Below are 25,200 nucleotides of genomic sequence, written 5' to 3'. Positions count from 1 at the left end.
TTTGTATTATCTTCATGTTTATTATTATTAAACTCGCCTTCTGCAGCTGTTTCCAAACTCCCTGCATATACGTTACATCAGTATGTTGTAGGCCCAATACATTATCACATTATCATTTTATTTGCTGTGCCTAGTTAAAGGTTAAATAAATAAAAAATAAAATCACCACATACTGGCTTTGCTTGAATGACCCTGCAAATGCATTGTTGTGGGACAATTTCAAAATATATATAGTTCAAAAGTTTAGGTAGGCAATACAGATCAGTTGTTGTATTACTTGTGAGGCACAGCTGAGTGAGCATTCATTTAAATAATTAGCTTTTTATTTTTTACTGGGCTGATGATGCCTGCATCTGATGGTCAATCTCAGGAGAGAGACTAAGAGAGCAGCAGACTGATGGTCTGTCTCTCAACATCCCTACGCTCTCCCTGCCAAAAAGGGACACCGTCTTCCAGCTTATGGTAAAACTCGAGTTCACCACATTATTTCTGCCTCATGCACAAATTATTATTTTTAATCGTATGAACAGAGAAAGCTGAATATTTCTCAATATAAAAACAGATCCAAGTCGTGAATAATAACTCAAATCTATCGATACACGGTCTTACTTCGTTGCAGCTGCACTGCTGGTTGAAGCACAAGTGGAAGTAAGAAGAACGCACATTTTATGGCTTGTAAAATTGTTGACAGTGCTGAGTAACAACTTAAACACAAACTCACTCATTAAAACAGCAGCTCTTTCTTTGCTGTATTTGTCGACAGTCTCTCTCTAGTCATGGTTTTAAACGTTTTATCTCACAGTATTAACGTTTCTTTTACGCCATCTACGTTACTGCAGACACGGTATTCTGAGCCATCCGATTGGCCACAAGTAGGCTGGCCAAACCCAGGGCACTGGGGAGCTGAATCGGGTGCACCTACCGCCAACAGCATCAGACGAATAAGAAAAAAATAGGAAGGCAATGCTTTTCGACTGTTGGTGAGAGGTTAAATGGGTTGGTTGTTTGAGTGCTTTGCTGACATGTTGGAGATATTTTATGTACTTTGTAAGGGTTGCTCTAAAATATAGTCTACAATGTGTAAAAAGGGTTATTGGAGTGCTTTGTGTTTTGGCATTTTGGACAGTAATGCTCTTAAGGTTTTATACCACAAGGTGAGGAGATTCCCTAAGTACAACAAAGGTATGAGGTCCATGGGACTTGAGATGCATCTCGTCAAGAGGTACAGTAACTAAAATGTCTATTGTCCAGGTCTTTATTATGTGTCAGCACTTGTACTGTACACCCTTGCATGTTAACTAAACTAAAACACTTTTACTTTCACTATAATTGTATCTTAAATACAGTTAATACAGTTCATTCTAACCTCTGTTGCTCAAAAGTCAGCCGAGTTCTCGCTCACAGATAAGTGGTGTAAGACAGTAGGCCAAATGACCAGACAGAGCAGAGATGTGGTATAAGAAATGTAATACAGCTCACACGTTGGTATAAGACAGCAGCAGCTGGAGTAGAGAATGACACACCAGAGAGCAGGACGTGGCATAGAGACTACAGTGTAAAGAGATACATGATGTCACGATGAGTCATAGGGTGGTGACCTGACCTGCTTCTCATAAATGAGTACCCCCAGGAAAGACACTGATACAAACACATGCACAAAAACATATCAAATGCCCTTAACAAGATCCAGCTTGACAACATCCTTATGGGCAGTCAATTGTTGGTATCACAGATACTGAGATTAAAGTACACTGCATGACCAAAAGTATGTGGACACCTGCTCGTCGTACAACTCATTCCAATATCATGGCCATTGATATGGAGTTGGTCCCCCCTTTACTGCTATAACAGTATCCACTCTTCTGGGAATGCTTTCCAGTAGATGTTGGAACATTGCTGCGGGGTCTTGCTTCCATTCAGCCACAAGCAGTAGTGAGGTCTGGTGCTGATGTTGGGTGATTAGGCTTGGCTCACAGTCAGTGTTCCAATTCATAGATGGGGTTGAGGTCAGGGCTCTGTGCAGGCCAGTCAAGTTCTTCCACACCGAACTCGACAAACTATTTCTGTATGGAACTCACTTTGTGCACTGGGGCATTGCCATGGTGAAACAGGAAAGGGCCTTCCGCAAACTGTTGCCACAAAGTTGGAAGCACAGAATCGTCTAGAACGTCATTGTATGCTGTATTGTTAAGATTTCCCTTCACTGGAACTAAGATACTTAATCCGAACCATGAAAAACAGTCCCAGATGATTATTCTTCCTCCACCAAACTTTACAGTTGGCACTATGCATTCGGGCAGGTACCGTTCTCCTGGCATCCGCCAAACCCAGATTCATCTGTTGGACTACCATCTAGCGAAGCGTGATTCATCACTCCAGAGAATACGTTTCCACTGCTTCAGAGTCCAATGGTGCAGAGCTTTAAACCACTCCAGCCGACGCTTGGCATTGCATATGCAATGGCTTGTGTGTGGCTGTTTGGCCATGGAACCCATTTCATGAAGCTCCCGACTAACAGTTCTTGTGCTGACTTTGCTTCCAGAGGCAGCTTGGAACTCGGTAGTGAGTGTTGCAATTGAGGACAGACGATTTGTATGAGCTACGCTCTTCAGCACTCGGCAGCCCCATTCTGTGAGTTTGTGTGGCCTACCACTTCGCGGCTGAGCTGTTGTTGCTCCTAGAAGTTTCCACTTCAAATAACATCACCTACAGTTGACAGGGGAAGCTCTAGCGGGGCAGAAATCTGATGGACTGACTTGTTGGAAAGGCGGCATCCTATGATGGTGCCAAGGTTGTAAGTCACTGATCTCTTCAGTAAGGCCCTTCTACTGCCAATGTTTGTCTATGGAGATCGCATGGCTGTGTTTGATTTCATACACCTGTCAGCAACGGGTGTGGCTGAAATAGCCGAATCCACTAATTTGAAGGCGTGTCCAGATACTTTTGTTTACACAGTATCTGTCTATCAAGCTGTTTTATCATTTATATACTAACTCTTAGTTACTGAATCTAAGAGCCAGAGGTGGTAAAAGATTCCGTTTTAAATCCCAGTAAAAAACGATGTCCACACTAAGAGTTTTTTGGAAGCAACACCAGGACCTGATAGAAAATCAAATTAAATGTGTCAAGTCTTGTAAAAATCAATAGCAGGGCTATCAAGGTCAAAGTCATGAAAGACATGAAGCCATAAATATCCCAGTGGTGGTCTATTTCCTGGTCAGCCATTTTATTGCCTGGCTAAGTCAGCATGTACCTATATTGTACTGCAGTATCACAGCAGGCCCATCAAATCTACTGTCCCTGTGTGTATGTGTGTGTGTGTGTGTGTGTGTGTGTGTGTGTGTGTGTGTGTGTGTGTGTGTCTTTAAACTAATCCGTACTGGCTATTTACAAGATGTAATAGCTTCCAATCATGTCCCAAATTAATCCTCCCTGGGCCAAATGAAGACATTACTGAAAACATTACAACTTTGGCGCTGATCCAAATAGAGAATCACTCTCCCAGACACTCAATAAACTTGATATGCACGCACGCGAACACACAAAAACACAAACACTCTGGGCTTGTCAGAGAGGTAATTGCAGTCAAAATGAAAGACCCACTGAAATACTTCCTCAGTCTAGTAGGGATTGCATCAGTGAGACATACTATCGCTGTTCTCTAAATGAAACAATTGTAGCAGGGCTGTGTGGAAACTCCATTTGTCACTGTCACTCCACAACACGACACAGCAATCTCCAGGACAGACTCCTCTTTTCTCCCCCAACACACTCTGTCAAGATGGCATGGCATAGCACAACGAGACACAACACCGTGCAGCACGACAGAGAGAAGAGGCGGGCAGTGGAGAGGAGGAGAGAGGAGAGCAGAGGAGAGAAGCGGAGAGAGGAGAGGAGGGGAGGGGAGAGAAGCGGAGAAGAGGGGAGGAGAGAAGCAGAGACCAGAGGAGAGGAGGAGAGCAGAGGAGTGGAGTGGAGAGGAGCGGAGGAGAGGAGAGGCACTTCTTCTCCTGCAACCCTCTTCCACCCCATCTCTCCTCCTAAACTCCTTGCCACCCCACCTCACTCTCTCTCCCTTTTGCCCCCCCCCCCCCCCCCCCCCCCCATAGAGGCTGTGGTTTTTATGGGTGTCAAAGTATTTACATCATTCATCTCATCTCATGAATAATTAATACAACCCCTCATTCATTAATAACGAATCCATGTTGCTGGGGTGATGGTGGGGAGAGACCACACACTTAATCTTATTCAGACATCTAAATTGGTTAAACATTCATTTGGATTTGTACGTGCGTGTGTGTGTGTAGGCATGTGTGTGTGGTATTTTCATGAATAAATGATGTGTGGTGATGAACAGCGGGTGGGGATGTAGGAACAAGCCTCTTTAATATTTACTAAACAGAAACACAGAGTCAGGACCGAATACAAACAGTGCAGCTATTCCCTCCGCAAGGCTATCAAACAAGCTAAGCGTCAGTACAGAGACAAAGTAGAATCTCAATTCAGTGGCTCAGACACAAGAGGCATGTGGCAGGGTCTACAGTCAATCACGGACTACAGGAAGAAATCCAGCCCAGTCACGAACCAGGATGTCTTGCTCCCAGGCAGACTAAATAACTTTTTTGCCCGCTTTGAGGACAATACAGTTCCACTGACACGGCCTGCAACGAAAACATTTTAACGTGTTAACCCTCGCAAGGCTGCAGGCCCAGACGGCATCCCCAGCCGCGCCCTCAGAGCATGCGCAGACCAGCTGGCCGGTGTGTTTACGGACATATTCAATCAATCCCTATACCAGTCTGCTGTTCCCACATGCTTCAAGAGGGCCACCATTGTTCCTGTTCCCAAGAAAGCTAAGGTAACTGAGCTAAACGACTACCGCCCCGTAGCACTCACATCCGTCATCATGAAGTGCTTTGAGAGACTAGTCAAGGACCATACCACCTCCACCCTACCTGACACCCTAGACCCACTCCAATTTGCTTACCGCCTAAATAGGTCCACAGACGATGCAATCTCAACCACACTGCACACTGCCCTAACCCATCTGGACAAGAGGAATACCTATGTGAGAATGCTGTTCATCGACTACAGCTCGGCATTCAACACCATAGTACCCTCCAAGCTCGTCATCAAGCTCGAGACCCTGGGTCTCGACCCCGCCCTGTGCAACTGGGTACTGGACTTCCTCGGGACGCCCCCAGGTGGTGAGGGTAGGCAACAACATCTCCTCCCCGCTGATCCTCAACACTGGGGCCCCACAAGGGTGCGTTCTGAGCCCTCTCCTGTACTCCCTGTTCACCCACGACTGCGTGGCCACGCACGCCTCCAACTCAATCATCAAGTTTGCGGACGACACAACAGTGGTAGGCTTGATTACCAACAACGACGAGACGGCCTACAGGGAGGAGGTGAGGGCCCTCGGAGTGTGGTGTCAGGAAAATAACCTCACACTCAGCGTCAACAAAACTAAGGAGATGATTGTGGACTTCAGGAAACAGCAGAGGGAACACCCCCCGATCCACATCGATGGAACAGTAGTGGAGAGGGTAGCAAGTTTTAAGTTCCTCGGCATACACATCACAGACAAACTGAATTGGTCCACTCACACAGACAGCATCGTGAAGAAGGCGCAGCAGCGCCTCTTCAACCTTAGGAGGCTGAAGAAATTTGGCTTGTCACCAAAAGCACTCACAAACTTCTACAGATGCACAATCGAGAGCATCCTGTCGGGCTGTATCACCGCCTGGTACGGCAACTGCTCCGCCCTCAACCGTAAGGCTCTCCAGAGGGTAGTGAGGTCTGCACAACGCATCACCGGGGGCAAACTACCTGCCCTCCAGGACACCTACACCACCCGATGTTACAGGAAGGCCATAAAGATCATCAAGGACATCAACCACCCGAGCCACTGCCTGTTCACCCCGTTATCATCCAGAAGGCGAGGTCAGTACAGGTGCATCAAAGCTGGGACCGAGAGACTGAAAAACAGCTTCTATCTCAAGGCCATCAGACTGTTAAACAGCCACCACTAACATTGAGTGGCTGCTGCCAACACACTGACAATGACACTGACTCACTCCAGCCACTTTAATAATGGGAATTGATAGGAAATTATGTAAATATATCACTAGCCACTTTAAACAACGCTACCTTATATAATGTTACTTACCCTACATTATTCATCTCATATGCATACGTATATACTGTACTCTATATCATCGACTGCATCCTTATGTAATACATGTATCACTAGCCACTTTAACTATGCCACTTTGTTTACATACTCATCTCATGTATATACTGTACTCGATATCATCTACTGTATCTTGCCTATGCTGCTCTGTACCATCACTCATTCATATATCCTTATGTACATATTCTTTATCCCCTTACACTGTGTATAAGACAGTAGTTTTGGAATTGTTAGTTAGATTACTTGTTGGTTATTACTGCATTGTCGGAACTAGAAGCACAAGCATTTCGCTACACTCGCATTAACATCTGCTAACCATGTGTATGTGACAAATACAATTTGATTTGATTTGAGGTTGCACTAACTAACAAGACATGGGAGCAACACAGCATAGCAAAGTGCTCCACAACCTGAACAAAGGTTATGCAAATATTCCTTTTAGAAGTCTGTATATCTTTAAATCAGGTTGGGAGAGACACACAGAGAGAGACAGGCAGAAAGGAGTTTAGCCCCTCTGTCTATCTGAGCAAGGAGAAGAGTGTGTGATCGGTGCAACTCCACAATTGCGTCTGTCCTGTCGGTACACTCTACTGGAACCTCAGTGTGTGTCTCATTACAGGACACACATACTGTACACACACACACACACACACACACACACACACACACACACACACACACACACACACACACACACACACACACACACACACACACACACACACACTCAAACATCTCAGAGTGTATGTGTGTGTGTGTGTGTGTATGAGTGTGTGTGCATGCGTGTGTTTGTCCTCCTCTGATTGTAGAACAGCAATCATTCATCTTCTGAAAAAGAGTGTCATTCTCTCATTAGTGAAGGGTGTGCAGATCGGAGAGAAGGGGGGCGAGGAGAGGAGGATGGAGAGGAAGGAGGAGTGGGCATTTCAAAATATTTGAGAAGAGAAAAGAGAGACGTATGAATTAAGTTGGAAGGAAGGAGGGGTAGATAAAAGGTAGGGAAGAGGGGGAGAAACGGAGGACAGGGGGATGGAGAAGGAGGTAAAGATAGTGTATACAGAGGCGTCATGCCTCTAATATACAGTGCATTCGGAAATATTCCGATCCTGGCCTTTTTCCACATTTTGTTATGTTACAGCCTTATTCTAAAATTGACGAGAACTCAAAATTCTACGAGACTCGAAATTGAGATCCTGTTTCCATTGCATCCTGTTTCCATCGATCATCCCTGTGGTAACTTCAATTGATTGGACATGAAAGTCACACACCTGTCTATATAAGGTTCCACAGTTGACAAGGCCCTTCTCCCTCGATTGGTCTGTTTGGCCAGGCGGCCAACTCTTGGAAGAGGTGGTTCCAAACTTCTTCCGTTTAAGAATAATGGAGGCCATTTTGTTCTTGGGGACATTCAATGCTGCAGACATTTTTTGGTACCCTTCACCAGATCTGTGCCTCGACACAATCCTGTCTCGGCATTGAAGGTCCCCAACAACACAAAAAAACTGTTTTTGCTTTGTCATTATAGAGTATTGTGTGTGAGATTGCTGAAAACAAATACATGTAATTGTTTTTAGAATAAGGCTGTAATACAACAAAATGTGGAAAAAGCCAAGGGGTCTGAAAACTTTCCGAAGGCACTGTATATATATATATATATATATATATATATATATATATATATATATATATTCTCTCTCACTGTAATATTACTATCCATCTAGCAATTTTATGAAGTTGGCTTTAACTAGCCCAGATAGGTTCCCAATCTCTCAAACTCATAACCAGCTACCAAGGAGCCATTACAGGCTATCAATAAAGTAAGAGATTGTTTAAATATATTAGCTGTTATGTCTGCTGGCACTCAGGTAGACTTTAGATTAGCAAGCTATTTCTAAATGTACTGAATAAGACTCACATTCCTTTACCCATATTTAAGCAGAGATGCAGAGAAGCATATTTAGTTTCTTTAAAATAGCCATAGGATGCAGACAGCTCGAGGTATGCTTTTTATGCAGAAAAATAAACATATTTTTTACATAGAATTAAGCATAATGAGTATAGCTCTAGATTGCAGGAAAATGCTAAATTCTCCCACTTTGGACCATCCCTTATCCATCCTCACATAATTTGTGCCCCTCAGAGAGTTTTGGGGTACATGACACCCTGAGTGTATATAGGTGGTGGGAAGAGAGAAGGGATGTTTCCTCCCGAGTGGCGCAGCGGTCTAAGGCACTGCATTGCAGTGGGTTCAATCCCGGGTTGTATCACAACCGGTAGTGATCGAGAGTCATATAGGGTGGTGCAGGGAGCTTTATTTGGCTCATCACGCTCTAGCGCCATCTTGTGGCGGGCTGGGCGCCTGCAGGCTGACATCAATTGTCAGGTGAATGGTGTTTCCTCTGGCACGTTGGTGCGGCTCGCTTCCGGGTTAAGCAGGTGGGTGTTAAGAAGCGGGTCATGTTTTGAAGAACGCATGACTCTATCTCGCCTGGGAAGAAAAAAATACAGAGATACACGTGGACAGCAGTGGGCTAAATGTCTGGCATTTTTTGGTGTTTTGTGTAACAGGTGTTTCTTTCCATTCAGCCCTGTTTGGAGACTGGATATATGTTGTGAGTGGATGAACGTGCACTCACAGCCTAGTAAAGGAGCCCTTTGTAGTGATTGTTTGACAATCAGATTAAAACATCATGATTGGTTGTGTTTATGCCACAATAAAAGGTCATATATTTGAAAAGTTAAATGACAAATCTTTACGGCTAGGCCCACAGAGATCCTATTGAATTAATAGGGATTATGCATTTATATGATTAGGCCCATAAAATGTATTGCTGCACGTGCACATCTTAATTTATTTTTTAACTAGGTAAGTCAATTCAAAACAAATTCTTAATTACAATGACGGCCTACTGGGGAACAGTGGATTAACTGCCTTTTTCAGTGGCAGAACGATGGATTTTTACCTTGTCAACTCGGCCCATACTGGCCCAACACTAACGACTAAGGCTATCTGGGAGATGGTTGGCAAATCACCTGCTTGTTAGTACAGGATCAGGAGGAGTGGAGGAGCTTCACTCTATTAACAATGGAATTGTTGATACATGCATGTTTCCATTTTGTTTTCACCTCATATGTGATGCCATTAGAAAGGAGAGGAGAACTAATGTGAAAAAATGAGCCTCAGAAAATGTTATTTGTTCCTTAGAGAGCTATCATTTAGAGACTAATTGGGACAAAGGAAGGGGAGAGGGGTTAGTCTACCTATCTTTACAGGGCTAGCAGAAAAACTGCACTTGTGATGATTTGTGGTATCTGTGTCACGTTCTGACCTTTATTTCTGTTGTTTTGTCATCATTTAGTATGGTCAGGGCGTGAGTTGGGGTGAGCGGTCTATGTTTGTTTTTCTATGATTTGGGGATTTCTATGTTTCGGCCTAGTATGGTTCTCAATCAGAGGCAGGTGTCATTAGTTGTCTCTGATTGAGAATCATACTTAGGTAGCCTGGGTTTCTTGTGGGTGATTGTCTATGTTAGTTGCTTGTGTCAGCACAGGTCTCATTATAGCTTCACGGTCATTTATTGTTTTTGTACAGTTTACTTTGTGTTTTTCGTCATCTATTAAATGATGCATTCACACCATGCTGCGCTTTGGTCTGCTTCTTACAACGATCGTGACAATCTGGGTTGTCAATCAAACGGTAAAAACATGTGTGAGGCCACAAACCACATGTGGTCACAACCCCCTCTCCCTAGATGATGGTCCCATTTCATTTTCTAGTGTCCGTTTAATTCAAGTAAACAGATACTTTTTAAAATCACATTTTTATTTCATCGGGAGTTGATAATGATCTAGACTCTAACAGCAGGTGTGAGATGACAATAGACAGAAGCATGGTTAATGTGTGGAGTCGGAGTGTGGCGATAACAACTGAGCAGTGCAGGGGGACTATTGATTTGAACATGGTGTCTGGGGTAAATGCAGGGTTCATCAAACAATCTTGAATTAAACAGTGTTTTAATGATGAGGGAAGATCATTTAAATGATTTAATGCAAATATTTAATGATGTTATGTTAAACTGACTGCAGGGGGGACTTCACTGATTGGCTTAACCGAGGCAGGAAATCAATATGATTGGTTAATGCCTCAGGAGATGAGGTCTCAGGGTTAAACAGGCCACCTGTCAACCTCTCACAATGACCTATATGACCTTTAACGGTTTAAAGAAATTATTAACATTCTGCTCTCAAAAATGATGATCCAAATATTGGTAATGAACTTATTTATATATCTGACAACCAGAAGTGTCATTTGAATTAGAGAACTGAACCCTCAACATTGGCTTCCCTAACACCACGCTTTCAAAAAGTGAACGACACAGTATCATGTTTCACCCAGCACCGTGCTCACACAGCCCAGCCCAGACTGCAGCAGAGAACAGATGGCAGAAGCATCATCAGCACAAAATATGATCCATTTCTTTTAATTTAGCACTAACAAGACAAACACCTCTGTGTGTGTGTGTGTGTGTGTGTGTGTGTGTGTGTGTGTGTGTGTGTGTGTTTGGCTGATCTTCTCTCTCAGGCACCAACACGCCCCACAAATACCTCCTGACATGCAAATTAAGGAGAATATAAACAGAGCGCTCCAAATGAGACATCCATCAATGACTGAAGGTTCCATCCGACTCAGCATCAAAATTGTTAATAGGTTTAATAACAATTCTAATAAATGCAAGAATTGGACAATGGATGAAGATACTCCAAAGTGTTTGAATTGTTAATGAAATATAGCACATCAATATAGCACATAAAACATTTTACTGGGATTTTGACGGGAATGTCACAGTTTATTTTCTTAGAACGCACTCATATACATTTTGTAATAGTGTCAGGAATTTATTTTATATTTTGTGTTAAAATAAAGAAAAATATATATGCCTCATTTGCAGAAATACACTTGGTGTATTTGCATTTATGAAAATATTAACATAAAGGGGTGGGACAGGGCTTCAACCACAACAACTTCCTTAGTGCAGGAAGGCCTAGACTGTCTCGACTTCCTCATTAATTAATGTGTTCACGTTCTGTTGCATAATTCAACAACCTGGAAAGCCTTGGGTTCATACATGTTAACATCAGAAACCTCCTCCCTAAGTTTCCTTTATTCATTGCTTTAGCACACTCCGCCAACCCTGATGTCCTAACCGTGTCTGAATCCTGGATTAGGAAGGACACCAAAAATTCTGACATTTCCATCCCCAATTACAACATTTTCCATCAAGATCGAACTGCTAAAGGGGGCAGAGTTGCAATCTACTGCAGAGACAGCCTGCAGAGTTATGTTCTACTATCCAGGTCTATGCCCAAACAGTTCGAGCTACTACTTTTAAAAATCCATCTCTCCAGAAATAAGTCTCTCACTGTTACTGCTTGTTATAGACCCCCCTCAGCTCCAAGCTGTGCCCTGTGAATTGATTTCCCCCCATCTATTGTCCGAGCTCGTACTGTTAGGTGACCTACACTGGGACATGCTTAACACCCCTGCTGTCCTACAATCTAAGCTAGATGCCCTCATACTCACACACATTATCAAGGAACCCAGCTGGTACAACCTCAAATCCGAAAACATGGGCACCCTCATAGATATCATCCTGACCAACTTGCCCTCTAAATACACCTCTACCAGGATCTCAGCGATCACTGCCTCATTGCCTGCATCCATTATGGGTCAGTGGTCCCTCTTCACTGTCAAACACTCGCTAAAACACTTCAGCGAGCAGGTCTTTCTAATCGACCTGGCCCGGGTATCGTGGAAGGGTATTGACCTCATCCCGGCAGTAGAGGATGCCTGATTGTTCTTCAAAAGGGCCTTTCTCACCATCTTAAATAAGCATGCCCGTTTCAAAAAATGTTGAACTAAGGACAGATATAGCCCTTGTTTCACTCCAGACTTGACTGCCCTTGACCAGCACAAAAACATCCTGTGGCGCACTGCACTAGCTTCGAATAGTCCCCGCGATATGCAACATTTCAGGGAAGTCAGGAACCAATATACACAGTCAGTTAGGAAAGCTAAGGCTAGCTTTTTCAAGCAGAAATTTGCATTCCGCAGCATTAATTCCAAAAGGGACAAGGTACAGTCCATGGAGAATAAGAGCACCTCCTCTCAGCTGTCCCCTGCACTGAGGCTAGGAAACACTGTCACCACCGATAAATCCACGATAATCGAGAATGTCAATAAGCATCTCTCTACGGCTGGCCATGCTTTCCACCTGGCTACCCCAACCCCGGCCAACAGCTCTGCACCCCTCCAGCAACTCCGTCAATCACCGTATTCTTATCGGTAGACTAAACAGCCTTGGTTTCTCTAATAACTGTCTCGCCTGGTTCTACTTCTCAGATAGAGTTCAGTGTGTCAAATCGGAGGGCCTATTGTCCGGACCTCTGGCAGTCTCTATGGGGGTGCCGCAGGGTTCAATTCTTGGGCTTACTCTTTTTTCTGTATATATCAATGTTGTTGCTCTTGCTGCGGGTAATTCTTTGATCCACCTCTACGCAGACGACACCACTCTGTATACATCTGGCCCTTCTTTGGACACTGTGTTAACAAACCTCCAAACGAGCTTCAATGCCATACAACACTCCCTCCGTGGCCTCCAGCTGCTCTTAAACGCTAGTAAAAGCGCTAGTTTTCATTTCAGTGCATCTAATTGTTAACATTAGGCTGCAAATTTTTGCAGCTTTTTGTTAAAAATCAAGCTAAATTTAAACGTCCTGCTACTCATGCCAGGAATATAGTATATGCATATGATTAGTATGTGTGGATAGAAAACACTCTGAAGTTTATAAAACTGGTTAAATCGTGTCTGTGACTATAACAGAACGTGTGTAGGAGGCAAAATCCCAAGGAAAACTGTTCACAAAAAACACACAAAAAATATCCCTCCGCCAGTCTTTGTATTGTCTATGGCAAGGGAAAATAGATAGATTCCAGTTTACAATGCCTACAGCTTCCACAGGATGTCGCCAGTACTGGCAATTGAGTTGAAATGTATCCTTGGTAAAATGAGGAATAGGCACTTCACAGGAGGAAGTTTTGATAGAGAAAATATGGACCATGATTTCAAGACTTGCTGCTATTGAATACAGATCACCCCTTGATCAATTTGATCGATTATTAACGTTTACTAATACCTAAAGTTGGATTACAAAAGTAGTTTGAAGTGTTTTGTCAAAGTTTATAGGCAACTTTTTTTATTTAAAAAAATGACGTTGCGTTTTGGAACGGTGCTTTTTCATGGATCAGACGGGCTTCATAAATGGACATTTTGGGTATACATGGACGGATTTAATCGAAAAAAATACCCAATTGTGTTGTTTATGGGACATATAGGAGTGCCAACAAAGAAGCTCGTCAAAGGTAATGAATGTTTTATATTTTATTTCTGCGTTTTGTGTAGCGCCGGCTACGCTAATTATTTTGTTTACGACCCCTTTGGGTATTTCAGGGGTTGCATGCTATCAGATAATAGTTTTTCATGCTTTCGCCGTAAAGCATTTTAAAAATCTGACATGTTGGCTAGATTCACAACGAGTGTAGCTTTAATTGAGTACCCTGCATGTGTGTTTTAATGAAAGTTTGAGTTTTTGTCTGGACGATGTGCCTGCGCCTCATGAAGATTGATTACTGGGCTGAACACGCTAACAACAAGTGTCTATTTGGACATAAATTATGGACTTTATGGAACAAATCAGTCATTTATTGTCGAATTGGGATTCCTGGGAGTGCCTTCTGATGAAGATCATCAAAGGTAAGTGAATATTTATGGTGTTATTTCTAACTTCTGTTGACTCCAAAATGGCGGATATTTCTCTGGCTGAATCAGAATCATAAAACACGGGACGAGATGTTAAAAACTGTCCATTGTGCCAATAGATGGAATGCACTCGCATGAGATTTGCCGTGATGTTGACAGAGTGGCATGGGAGGTTTATTTCTTAGACTGGGTTAAGATGTCAATTTTGGGACACATCCTCAGTAGTGTGCCTTCGAATCAGTGGGTGTTTCGGCCTTTAATCACTAAACACTCTCATCAAAGGTGGCCAGCTAAAGGGTGATCAAGCCTTAGCTTGTGTCCCATGCCCAATTAAGATGTCCCACGGGACTATGCAAGGCAGGGGCGTCCTCTTCCCTGAGCCAGTCCGACAGCTGACCGCATACCTCATATGCCCTCCTCATGTTGGAGGGATCTGAATTGGGTTCTCAGGTGGGGGTGGGGGGTCATGAAGTTATAGCCCAGCAAGGGTCCTTCCGTTTAATCCAGATCCACTGGCTGCCTCTTTCAGCTGCTTGAGAAACTGCTCTGACGGTCTGCCGCAGAGCCTGTCCATGGATTCCAAGTTCTTTCAGCAACCTGATGGTGGAAGAAGCCACGAATCCTCTGCATCCCACTTCAACTGGCCAGACTTTTGCATTCCAGCCACGCTGAGTTGCGTCTGCTGCCAACTCTGTGTAACGCAGTTTCTTACGCTCGTAGGCCTCTTCAACAGAGTTTTCCCACGGGACTGTGAGCTCTATGATGTACACAGCCTTTCGTGAAGGGGACCAGAGTACCATGTCTGGCCTAAGTTTGGTAGAAGCAATCTCAGGTGGAAAAATTAGTTGCTGGCCAATATCGACAAGCATCTTCCAGTCCCGGGCCATGGCTAGGTGTCCAGTTTCTGGCTTTGTAGGAGGATACTTGGGCCTTTTCTGTCCCTCCCGGATGAATGTTGTTGTTTTGACAGGATTGCTTGTTTTTGGAGGTAATGAATTGGTTGCACTCCTCTTGGTCTCAAGTGCTGCAGCCAGGCTCTTGAGGACCTGATTGTGCCTCCAGGTGTAACGGCCTTGTGAGAGGCTGGTCTTGCAACCTGTCATTATATGCCTGAGAGTCGCTGGAGCTGGGCAGAGGGGGCAGGTCGAGTCCTCGCCATACCATTGATGTAGATTTTTTGGTGATGGAAGCACATCATAAACAGCTCTTATGATGAAGCTGATGTTGCTTGCCTCCATTTGCCAAAGCTCACTCCAGTTGATCTTTCTCCTCTCCAGGCCTTCCCACCGCGTCCATTGACCTTGTTTAGCAAGAGAGACAGCCTTTGCACTTCTTGCAGTCTCCTCCTGTCTGCGCACCTCCTTGACCACCAGCTTCCTGCGTTCAGATGTTGTTGCCTTATGGAACATTGGTTTGCTTGCTGCCAGGCCAAAGCCTCCTCTTCCATGCTGGATATTCCCCACAATGTCTTGGTGTCTCAGGGCTGATGTTGCTTGCTGCACAGCCTTGGATGATGTCCATTTCCGTCCAGTTTGTAGGGGAGGTGCAGCCTTGCTAATGGTCTGGTCTTTAGAGTCCTTCAATGTCATCTGAAGTCTTACTTTAGAGCACTTGTACTCCTCCGTTAGACTTGTAAGAGGTAGTTCAAGGACCCCTTTGCCATAGAGGCCGATGTTACTCAAGCATCGTGGGACACCCAGCCATTTCTTCACGTATGAGGTAATGGTTCGCTCCATCTTCTCCACTGTTGTTATTGGGACCTCATAGACGGTGAGTGGCCACATTACCCGGGGGAGAAGTCCAAACTGTAGGCACCAAAGCTTGAGCCTCCCAGGCAGTAGGGTCTTGTTGATGTTCTCAAGACCGTCGGCGATGTCCTGCCTTACTTGCTGCACTTGATCTTTATCCCGGAGGCTTTCGTTGTACCATCTACCCAGGCTCTTGATGGGTTGCTCAGACACCGTTGGTATCGGGTCATCTCCAATGCAGAACCTCACATCTTTAAGCTGTCCCTTGACTATGGAAATGCTTCGAGATTTGCTTGGCTTGATTTTCATCCGGGCCCACTTGATGTTATCCTGCAGTTTTGCAAGTAGCCGCCTGGTGCATGCTGCAGTGGTGGTCAGTGTAGTCATGTCATCCATGTATGCTCGGATAGGTGGGAGACGGAGCCCCTCCTTAGTTCTCTCACCGCCGACCACCCATCTCGATGCCCTGATGATGACTTCCATGGCCATAGTGAAGGCCAGAGGAGAAATTGTACAGCCTGCCATTATGCCTACTTCCAAGCGCTGCCATGTTGTTGTGAAGTCAGGTGTTGTGAAACACAATTGCAGGTCTTGGAAATAGGCCTTTACCAGTGTAGTGATGGGTTCTGGTACGTGGAAAAAGTTGAAGGATTCCCAGAGGAGTTCATGGGGAACTGAGCCAAAGGCATTGGCCAGGTCGAGGAAGATGACATAGAGGTCTCTCTTGTCCTTCTTAGCTGTTTGGATCTGGTGCCAAATCATACTAGTATGTTCCAGGCAACCAGAGAAACCAGGAATGCCTGCTTTCTGTACAGATGTATCAATGTACTTGTTCCTTTCCAGATAAGTGGACAGCCTCTGTGCTATTATACTGAAAAAGATCTTCCCTTCGACGTTGAGAAGGGAGATTGGTCGGAATTGACTGATGTCTGTCGCATCCTTCTCTTTCGGGATTAGCACACCACCAGCCCTTCGCCATGCCTTTGGTATTATTTCCTTCTGCCACACTATCCTCATGAGCCTCCAAAGAAAGCGTAGAACATCCGGGGCATTCTTGTAAAGCTTGTATGGTACTCCATTAGGCCCAGGAGCCGAGGCCGCTCTTGCTCTTCGGACAACGTTCTCTACTTCCCTCCATTTTGGAGGGTCAGTGTCCAGATTAAATTCTGGTGGTTGAATAGGTGGGATGTCATGTGGGATGATTATCTGCTCATGCCTTTTCATGTCCTGGTGGACCTTTTCCAGATGTTCTTCCAGTTCAGGCTTTGGAGTTTTTAGGATTCCGCACTTTTCCTTTGCGAAGAGATCTTTGACAAACTTAAAGGGGTTTTTATAGAACTGTGTTCTTGAGTGTTCCTTCTTCCTACGAAGTTTCCTTAAGTTTTCCGCTCTTCGCAAGGTTGCCAGCCGACATTTAATGTCTGCTTGGAGTAGCAGGAGACCTTCTCTCTCTGCATCAGAGGCCTTCTTCCACTGCTTCCTCAGCTGCCTTCTCTCTCTGACAAGTATCTCGATCTCCTGCTGCCTCCTAGATTTGGCTGGTGCGGGTGGTGTCTTGCCACTTCTCCTTTCGTTTACTCCAAAGCGCTCTTCTCCGTAGTGGTAGATAATGTCTCCCATCCTTTCAAGCTTTTTCTCTGCTGTTCCTACCTGTTGTTCCAAGATTTTTGTCAGGTCGTTGTTGATTGTTTCCCACTCTCTCTTTTCAACAGCTTTGGGCCACTTCACACTCGGTCTGTGCCCTTTGATCTTTTCCTGTTTTAGAGGTCTCTGTGGTTGGGTGAGTTCATCCACCGGCATTTCTGTGCTTGTGTTATCCTCCTCGGTTACAGGGGTGCTGATGCTTTGCGAACTTTGGTTTGCGTCCCGTCGCTGTGCTTCATTCGACTGATTTGACTGGCTGCTTCGTAAGAAGTACTGGTCAATGCGAGGTCCCTGTCTCTGCTCTCCCAAGCACCTTTTCCTCCCTTGATGGATCCTTAACCCCCTTGCCGATGTTACTCTCTCCCAACCACAGCTGCACGCCTGAAGTGTGTGTCCTGCTGCTGTTATGGTTGTCTCATGTGCTGTGTTCCTACTCGTAGTCGTTTCCGTTCCTGGGTCCGTAACCATGTGATCAGTCATTGAGCCATCTTGCGCCCCAGCTCTCGCAGGCTCTAGGGGTATGTTCCTTTGTTGACTTTCAGTAGCACTTAGCGGGTGTCTCCAACATACTGAAACAGCGTCGGAGACTGCCAACATGGGTAGCTAGCCCATGACAGCCCCAGTGGGGTCTATTCCCTCCGGTCAGCTGTCTCTCCAAGCTGTCACACAGACTTTCCTATGTTGTCAGCTGTCCTTTCACAGCAGTCACTGGACTGGTCCAGATGATCAGAATCATAAAACACGGGACGAGATGTTAAAAACTGTCCATTGTGCCAATAGATGGAATGCACTCGCATGAGATTTGCCGTGATGTTGACAGAGTGGCATGGGAGGTTTATTTCTTAGACTGGGTTGGGCTCTGAGCGCTGTTCTCAGATTATGCTTTTTCCGTAAAGTTTTTTTGAAATCTGACACAGCGGTTGCATTAAGGAGAAGTCTATCTTTAATTCTGTGAATAACACATGTATCTTTTCAATGTTTATGAATCACAACATTACTGTACGTAATGCGCCAATGTAAACTGAGATTTCTGGATATAAATATGCACATTATCGAACAAAACATACATGTATTGTGTAACATGATGTCCTATGACTGTCATCTGATGAAGATCATCAAAGGTTAGTAATTAATTTGATCTATATTTCTGCTTTTTGTGACTCTTATCTTTGGCTGGAAAAATGGCTGTGAATTTTTTTGACTTGGCTATGACCTAACATAATCATATGTTGTGCTTTTGCTGTTAAGCCTTTTTGAAATCGGACACGATGGGTAGACTAAGAAGAAGTTTCTTTCATTTGCTGTATTAGCATTAACTCAGAATGGTTTAGGTAAGGGTTAAGGTTTAGTTTAGGCATAAAACTTCAAAATATAAAATAAGTCATATCACTTGATTCAAACTTACAACCTTTGGAATCAGAGGTACATCAGAGGCAGATGCTTACGCCCACCCACCATACCAGTCCACAACGCCCTAGCAAAACCAAAACTTACTTGAATGCAACAGCGCTCACTGTTGCTTCTAGTGGTCAGTTTCTACATCATCTCCCAATGTCCTCAGACATGGATGGATGTCGAATACTGACTTGTATCATGGGTGACCTGCCTGATTTTGTTGCCTGCCTTATTTTATCTTATATTAGAGAAAGCACACACCTACACACATACCCCCTGGACCTTTTCCTACACGCACGCACACACTAATTCACACAGATGTCTTTGGCAGACTGGGTTGCAGACTGGCTACTCTGTCTTGAGCCCTCTCTCTCTCTCTCTCTCTCTCTCTCTCTCGCTTCCTCTCCATGTCTCCAAGGCCTCTCCTCTCCCTAAGCAGTATAATTACAGTCACACAGCAAACGAATTTCCTCCACAGTAACGTCATAACACTACATCACTCAGTCTGTCTGTCTGATGGCAATCTGTCACCAGGAACACTCATACAATATCGCACATAAAACTGTTACTGGCTTCATAGTAATGCATGGGAGAGGCACCTCAGCTCTAGCCTTGTGAAGGACGCAGGTTAGGCTATTACAGGTATTTAATTCACACATGTCACGTCGGTATGAAGGATCCGGGAGACAGACGCAGGAATGCGTATTATGGGTTTTTACTTTACCCAAATTACGACATGCCGTGTAAGGGCACAGGGACGAAGACCAAACAAAACGCTGGGTTGAAACACAAGCAAAAGAGAGAGGAGTACCTTGAATAAATAACACACGCGCACAATGATTAACACACGGGACGAGACCTGCAATCATCTGCACGAAAGCCAAAAGAAAGCCAAAAGCACACAGCACAGGTACTCACACGCACCAACGGACATTGGGACAATAATCGACAAGACCATGAAAACCAAAGGGCACATATATACAAATACTAATCAGTGGGAATAATGGACAGGTGTGCATGATTCAGTGACTTGTGGACAGGATGGTGCAGGGTATGGGATAAGGGTGGAGGTGAACATTTGCACCGAATTGAGGCATTATAGGTCCAGTAAAAATTTATTCACCAAACTCTGATGGGAATGGATTGAGAACCCAAGACACACCAAAAAAGAACACTGAGAAAACAGATCCAAACTGTTTTGTCTGAAGTGCTATAGCGGATGATATGACATCAACGAAAATGACAAGTCAGGGGCCTGGGACATGAGCTGATTTTTCCTGGGCCCCAGCCTGTGGAGCATGGGGCTTGCCTGCTGCCTTCGCCCCAACTTGGCTCACTAGACCTGGGCTGTCCCGTGCCAGAGACACAGGGTGCTGGTTTCGACAGGAGCTGTAATCTGGAACCGGGTCTGGTGCTGAGAGAGCTGAGTGGTCAGACAGAGGGATAAGTGTCTGAGTGTGTGTGTAGCAGTCCGGAGACTGCTGGAGTATGACTGTCTGACTTTGATAAGGTCATCCTGCTGGGGCCCGGGCCCTTATTGTGATACACTGAGGGCCTCCTGCATGCCCGCCTGTCATCTCTAGCACTGGCATGGTGCTCTTAAGGGATTTTAAATCTACCACACCCCTTTTGAATTAGATGTTGATATTTAAAAATGTTACGCTACTTATCCTTTTCTCTATAAAATGTCTTACACGACTACCTACATTTGTTTTCATAACATTACACATTTATTTTTAACCCTGTAAAATTAAATTGCCTGATGGCGCGCAAGTGGAGAAAGAGAGTCTTCATACACGCTCATTTGTTTCCACATTTCCTCTCCTGGCCTCCGCTACTCGATGACCTTTTACCTTTTTCAAAATCAGGCAAGAATAGGGCGAATTCTCCCAGAGCATTGCAGAAACAGATGGAAAACTTGAGGAAGACAGAAAGAGATGGAGAGAGTTTTACAGTCACAAGAGAAAAAGTGAGAAAGAAAGAGAGAGAAAGAGAGAGACATAGAAACATTGTGAAAGAGAAAGAGAGAAAGAAAAGAAAGAGTGGAAGTGAGTGCGATCAAGCATAAGAAAATGTCAGCTAGTCCACAGGTCTCAGGTGGTAGGTAGAAGTAGGTAGGTACTGGAGGTACTGAAGTAGGTAGTAAGACATCAGGACTGGCTCTTTAACTCCAGATAGCATCTATCATGGCCCAGTCCTCTAACTTCCCTCAGAGTCCAGAGCACACAGTTAGTTAGCTAAATCACAACTCCGCCCTGTCCCTGACCAGCAGTGTACCTCAGACTGCCCACCATAATGAGGTAATAGAGACAAAAGTAAAAGAGTCCCAGTAGAAATATGATCACCCTGCTGTCATGGCTCGATTGCTACAAGAGAGAACGGCAAATACATTCCTGTCTGACAGAGAGTCCATGTGTGTCCCAAATGGCACCCTATCCTTACTGTATATAAGGCACTGCTTTTAACCAGAGCCCTGGTCAAAGCAGTGCACTACATAGAAAACAGTATGCCATTGGGACACAATTCCAGAGCTGTTATATGGCAGGTGTGTCCCAGTAGGAAGGGGGATAGTGGAACAATCTATGAGGAAACTAGGCCAAACACACACAGCAAGACTGCTGAATCAAAGGATGGAGACCTTTCCATCTCCCCCTACAGGATGCGGACGGTAACAAACACACACTGCACCAGTCCCATTGTGAGGCCAAGTAAGCCCAGGGAAGGACACACACAAACACTACCTGCTGTCAAACACACACTCACACATCCTGACACACACTTTTCTGTCCCCTCCCTGTTTCCTGTCAACATGATGCAGTCGGATCAAGATAATCCTCTCTTCCTGTCTGAGAGGATATGGCTGGAGAGAGATGGGCCATCCCGCTACTGAGGCTAGCAGATCACTGTAGTTAGCGGGTCACTTTAGGAACACATTAGTTAATAGATTCCATTCATGGATTCTCATATTAAGGATATGTACCCTTTTGTTTCTATACTGTTTTAAAACTCCACAAACTCAATTTAAAAGTTATTTCCTGACCAACAAAATAATATTCTGTCTGTTTGGCAAGACTACTTGAAGTCTTCATCAGCCCTATATAAAGCTGTTCTATGGTAAAAAATATGTGTAAAAGGCCTATCAACTGTGGTACAGTACTTACAGGAAGTTGACACAGCCCGTGCTGGGTGGAGGAGCAATCCAGACGAAGCTGAGACTGGTGGAGGGCTGGTGGCTGACGTGAGACGCCACGACACTACACACAAACTGAGTCCTAAACTGACGCTGCTCCGGCATCACACCTGAGAGAAGAGCAGAGAGAGAAAGAGCGAGCGATTAGAGAGACATTGGAAAAGAAAGCGAGGAGGTGAGGGATAGAGATATATTGAGAGAGAGATAGAGAGAGTAAGAGGAGGCATAGAGTGTTAGTGACAGACGTAAGCCTTCAGTGAAAATGGGCTATTCTATGTTTGAAGTGGAATGGGGCTTGTTAGGAAATGTTGTGCACACATCCAGTAACTTGTATGTGTGCAGAACAGAAAAGTAATGAAAGAAATAAGATACAATGCTCCAACAAATTACTAAATGCAACGTTTTCATCAGGCTGGGGGCACACAGAGGAGACTAAAGACGCTCAGAGGAGAGGAGCCAGGTAGCCTGATGTATCGGTCATCTCTGCACCGCTGCTCTGACATCCTCCTCCCTCCTTCCTTCATTCACTCCCATCCTCTCTCACTCCTATCTTCCCTCCCACACCTTTTTCTTCCTCCATCCCTCCCTCCCTCCTTCCTCCATCGCTCCCGCCTTCCACCCTTCTGATGCCGTGACAATCTGCTAACTCTCAGTCCTCCATCCCTCCTTGACACGGTGTAATGGTGCTCTTATTGATGACTGCCTTGTCATGAGATTATTTCATCAAGGGAATGACATCATGTCACACAATCTTTCTTTCGTTGGAGACCACAGGGAGTGATCAGAATGGAACACAGCCAGTGTCACGTCCATTATACGAATGAGACCAAGGCACAGCGTTGTATGCGTACTAATTTATTAAAAGTTAAATGAACACTGAACAAACTAACAAAACAACAAAACGAACCGTGAAGCTAATATAAATAGTGTAGACAGGCAACTAAACATAGAACAAGATCCCACAAACACCAAAGGGAAATGGCTACCTAAATATGATCCCCAATCAGAGACAACGATAAACAGCTACCTCTGATTGGGAAACATTTCAGGCCACCATAAAAACATGCAAATCACCTAGACCTACAAAACCCTAGACATACAAAAACCCTAGACAATGCAACCCCCCTAGATAATGCAAAAACTAGCGTACCCACCCTAGTCGCACCCTGACCTAACCAAAATATAATGAAAACAGAGATATCTCAGGTCAGGGCGTGACAGTACCCCCCCAAAAGTGCGGACTCCCGGCCGCAAACCTGAACCTATAGGGGAGGGTCTGGGTGGGCATCTACCCTCGGTGGCGGCTCTGGTTCTGGACGCCGCTCCCCCTCTTTACGCTGATCCCTCCGCCTTTGTAGAACCGGACCGTGGATCATCGTCGGAGGCTCTGGACTGTGGATCATCGCCGGAGGCCCCAGACTGGGGACCGTCGCTGGAGATCTCGGGCTGGGGACCATCGCTGGAGGCCCCAGACTGGGGACCGTAGCTGGAGGCCCCGGACTGGGGATCTTCGCTGGAGAGCCAAGACTGGGGACCGTAGCTGGAGGCTCCGGACTGGGGACTGTCGCTGGAGGCTCTGGACTGGGAACTGTCACCGGAAGCTCTGGACTGGGAACTGTCGTCGGAAGCTCCGGACTGGGAACTGTCGCCGGAAGCTCTGGACTGTGGAGGCGCACTGGAGGCCTGATGCGTGGGACTGGTACTGTTGGCACCGGGTTGATGACACGCACCTCAGGGCAAGTGCGGGGAGGAGGCACAGGACGTACTGGACTGTGGAGGCGCACTGGAGACCTGATGCGTGGGACCGGTACAGGTGGCACCGGGATGATGACACACAACTCAGGGCGAGTGCGAAGAAGAGGCACAGGACATACTGGACTGTGGAGGCGCATTGGAGACCTGATGCATGGGACCGGTACAGGTGACACCGGGCTGATGACACGCACCTCAGCACGCCCGCTTTGCAGCGCTCTCAATGCTAGCACCTCTCTTGCGTCAAACTCCTCATCCGACTCCCTGACGGGCTCTGGTTCGCTCCTCGGCTCCGCCGACTGCTCCATTTGCCCCCATCCTTGGGGTTTCTGTGGCCTACCTCGTTGGTATAACTCCTCGTAACGTCACCGTTCCGCTTTCGCTGCCTCTATTTCCTCCTTCGGTCCTGCTCCATCCAGGATCTCCTCCCAGGTCCATTCCCCCTGAACACGCTGCTTGGTCCCTTTTTGGTGGGATCTTCTAAACATAGAACAAGATCCCACAAACACCAAAGGGAAATTGCTACCTAAATATTATCCCCAATCAGAGACAACGATAAACAGCTGCCTCTGATTGGGAGCCATATCAGGCCACTATAAACATACAAATCACCTAGACCTACAAAACCCTAGACATACAAAAACCCTAGACAATAGAAAACCCCTAGACAATGCAAAAACTAGCGTACCCACCCTAATCACACCCTGACCTAACCAAAATATAAAGAAAACAGAGATATCTCAGGTCAGGGCGTGACAGCCAGGGTGTCAGGCGATGGTTAACCTGGTGCAGTGAATCAGGCGCAGAAGAGCAGAAATTAGTGTACAAGGTATTTAATTCCATGACAGCACCAGTGTACAGACAATACTCAAACTGCTGAGAACTACCGGTTACTCGAAAATAACAGGAGTAAATACATAACCCGGCAAACATATCCAGCCGACAAGTACCGCCATGAACAGTCAATAAACACGCACACTAACATGTGGGAAACAGAGGGTTATATAATGAACATGTAATTGGGGAATAGAAACCAGGTGTGTAGAAAACAAAGACAAAACAAATGGAAAATGAAAAGTGGATCGGCGATGGCTAAAAGACGGGTGACGTTGATCGCCGAACGCTGACCGAACAAGGAGAGGGACCGACTTCGGGAGAAGTCGTGACACAGGGCAACGGAACACAATAGCTTAACACAGACAAAAGCTTGAGGCAATAAGCCATTCAGCAGTGTTGTGACTTTGGCTATGGATATTCAAGATCATGTACTGATTAATTACTGGAATAATTAATTGATCTAATTTATTGAATTAATTTGATCCACCTGCAAAAAAAATAAAAGTCTCTATCCTATCCTAATTCATCTAAGGGTGGCACCATTAAGGGTTTGATTATATAGAGAGACTCTTGAATTAAATCTATCAGTAGTTATCATTAACCGTTATACCATTAATCCTA

The 25,200-nt window shown here is 45.2% G+C and overlaps 1 protein-coding gene across 1 annotated transcript in view; it reads right to left on the bottom strand.

Annotated features, from left to right (window-relative positions):
- Window positions 1-25,200, bottom strand: part of LOC139408865 (reelin-like) — a 280,233-nt gene that overhangs the window by 147,920 nt on the left and 107,113 nt on the right. The window contains exon 3 of the mRNA XM_071153271.1: window positions 21,962-22,100. Coding sequence (XP_071009372.1) covers window positions 21,962-22,100 — 139 coding nt within the window. The remainder of the gene's footprint in view (window positions 1-21,961; window positions 22,101-25,200) is intronic.

The sequence above is a fragment of the Oncorhynchus clarkii genome, chromosome 1 (genome assembly GCF_045791955.1).
Source record: "Oncorhynchus clarkii lewisi isolate Uvic-CL-2024 chromosome 1, UVic_Ocla_1.0, whole genome shotgun sequence".
In the NCBI taxonomy this organism is placed as follows: Eukaryota; Metazoa; Chordata; class Actinopteri; order Salmoniformes; family Salmonidae; genus Oncorhynchus; species Oncorhynchus clarkii.
The sequence above is the reverse complement of the archived record's forward strand: the minus strand, read 5'-3'. Positions and strand labels throughout refer to the sequence as shown.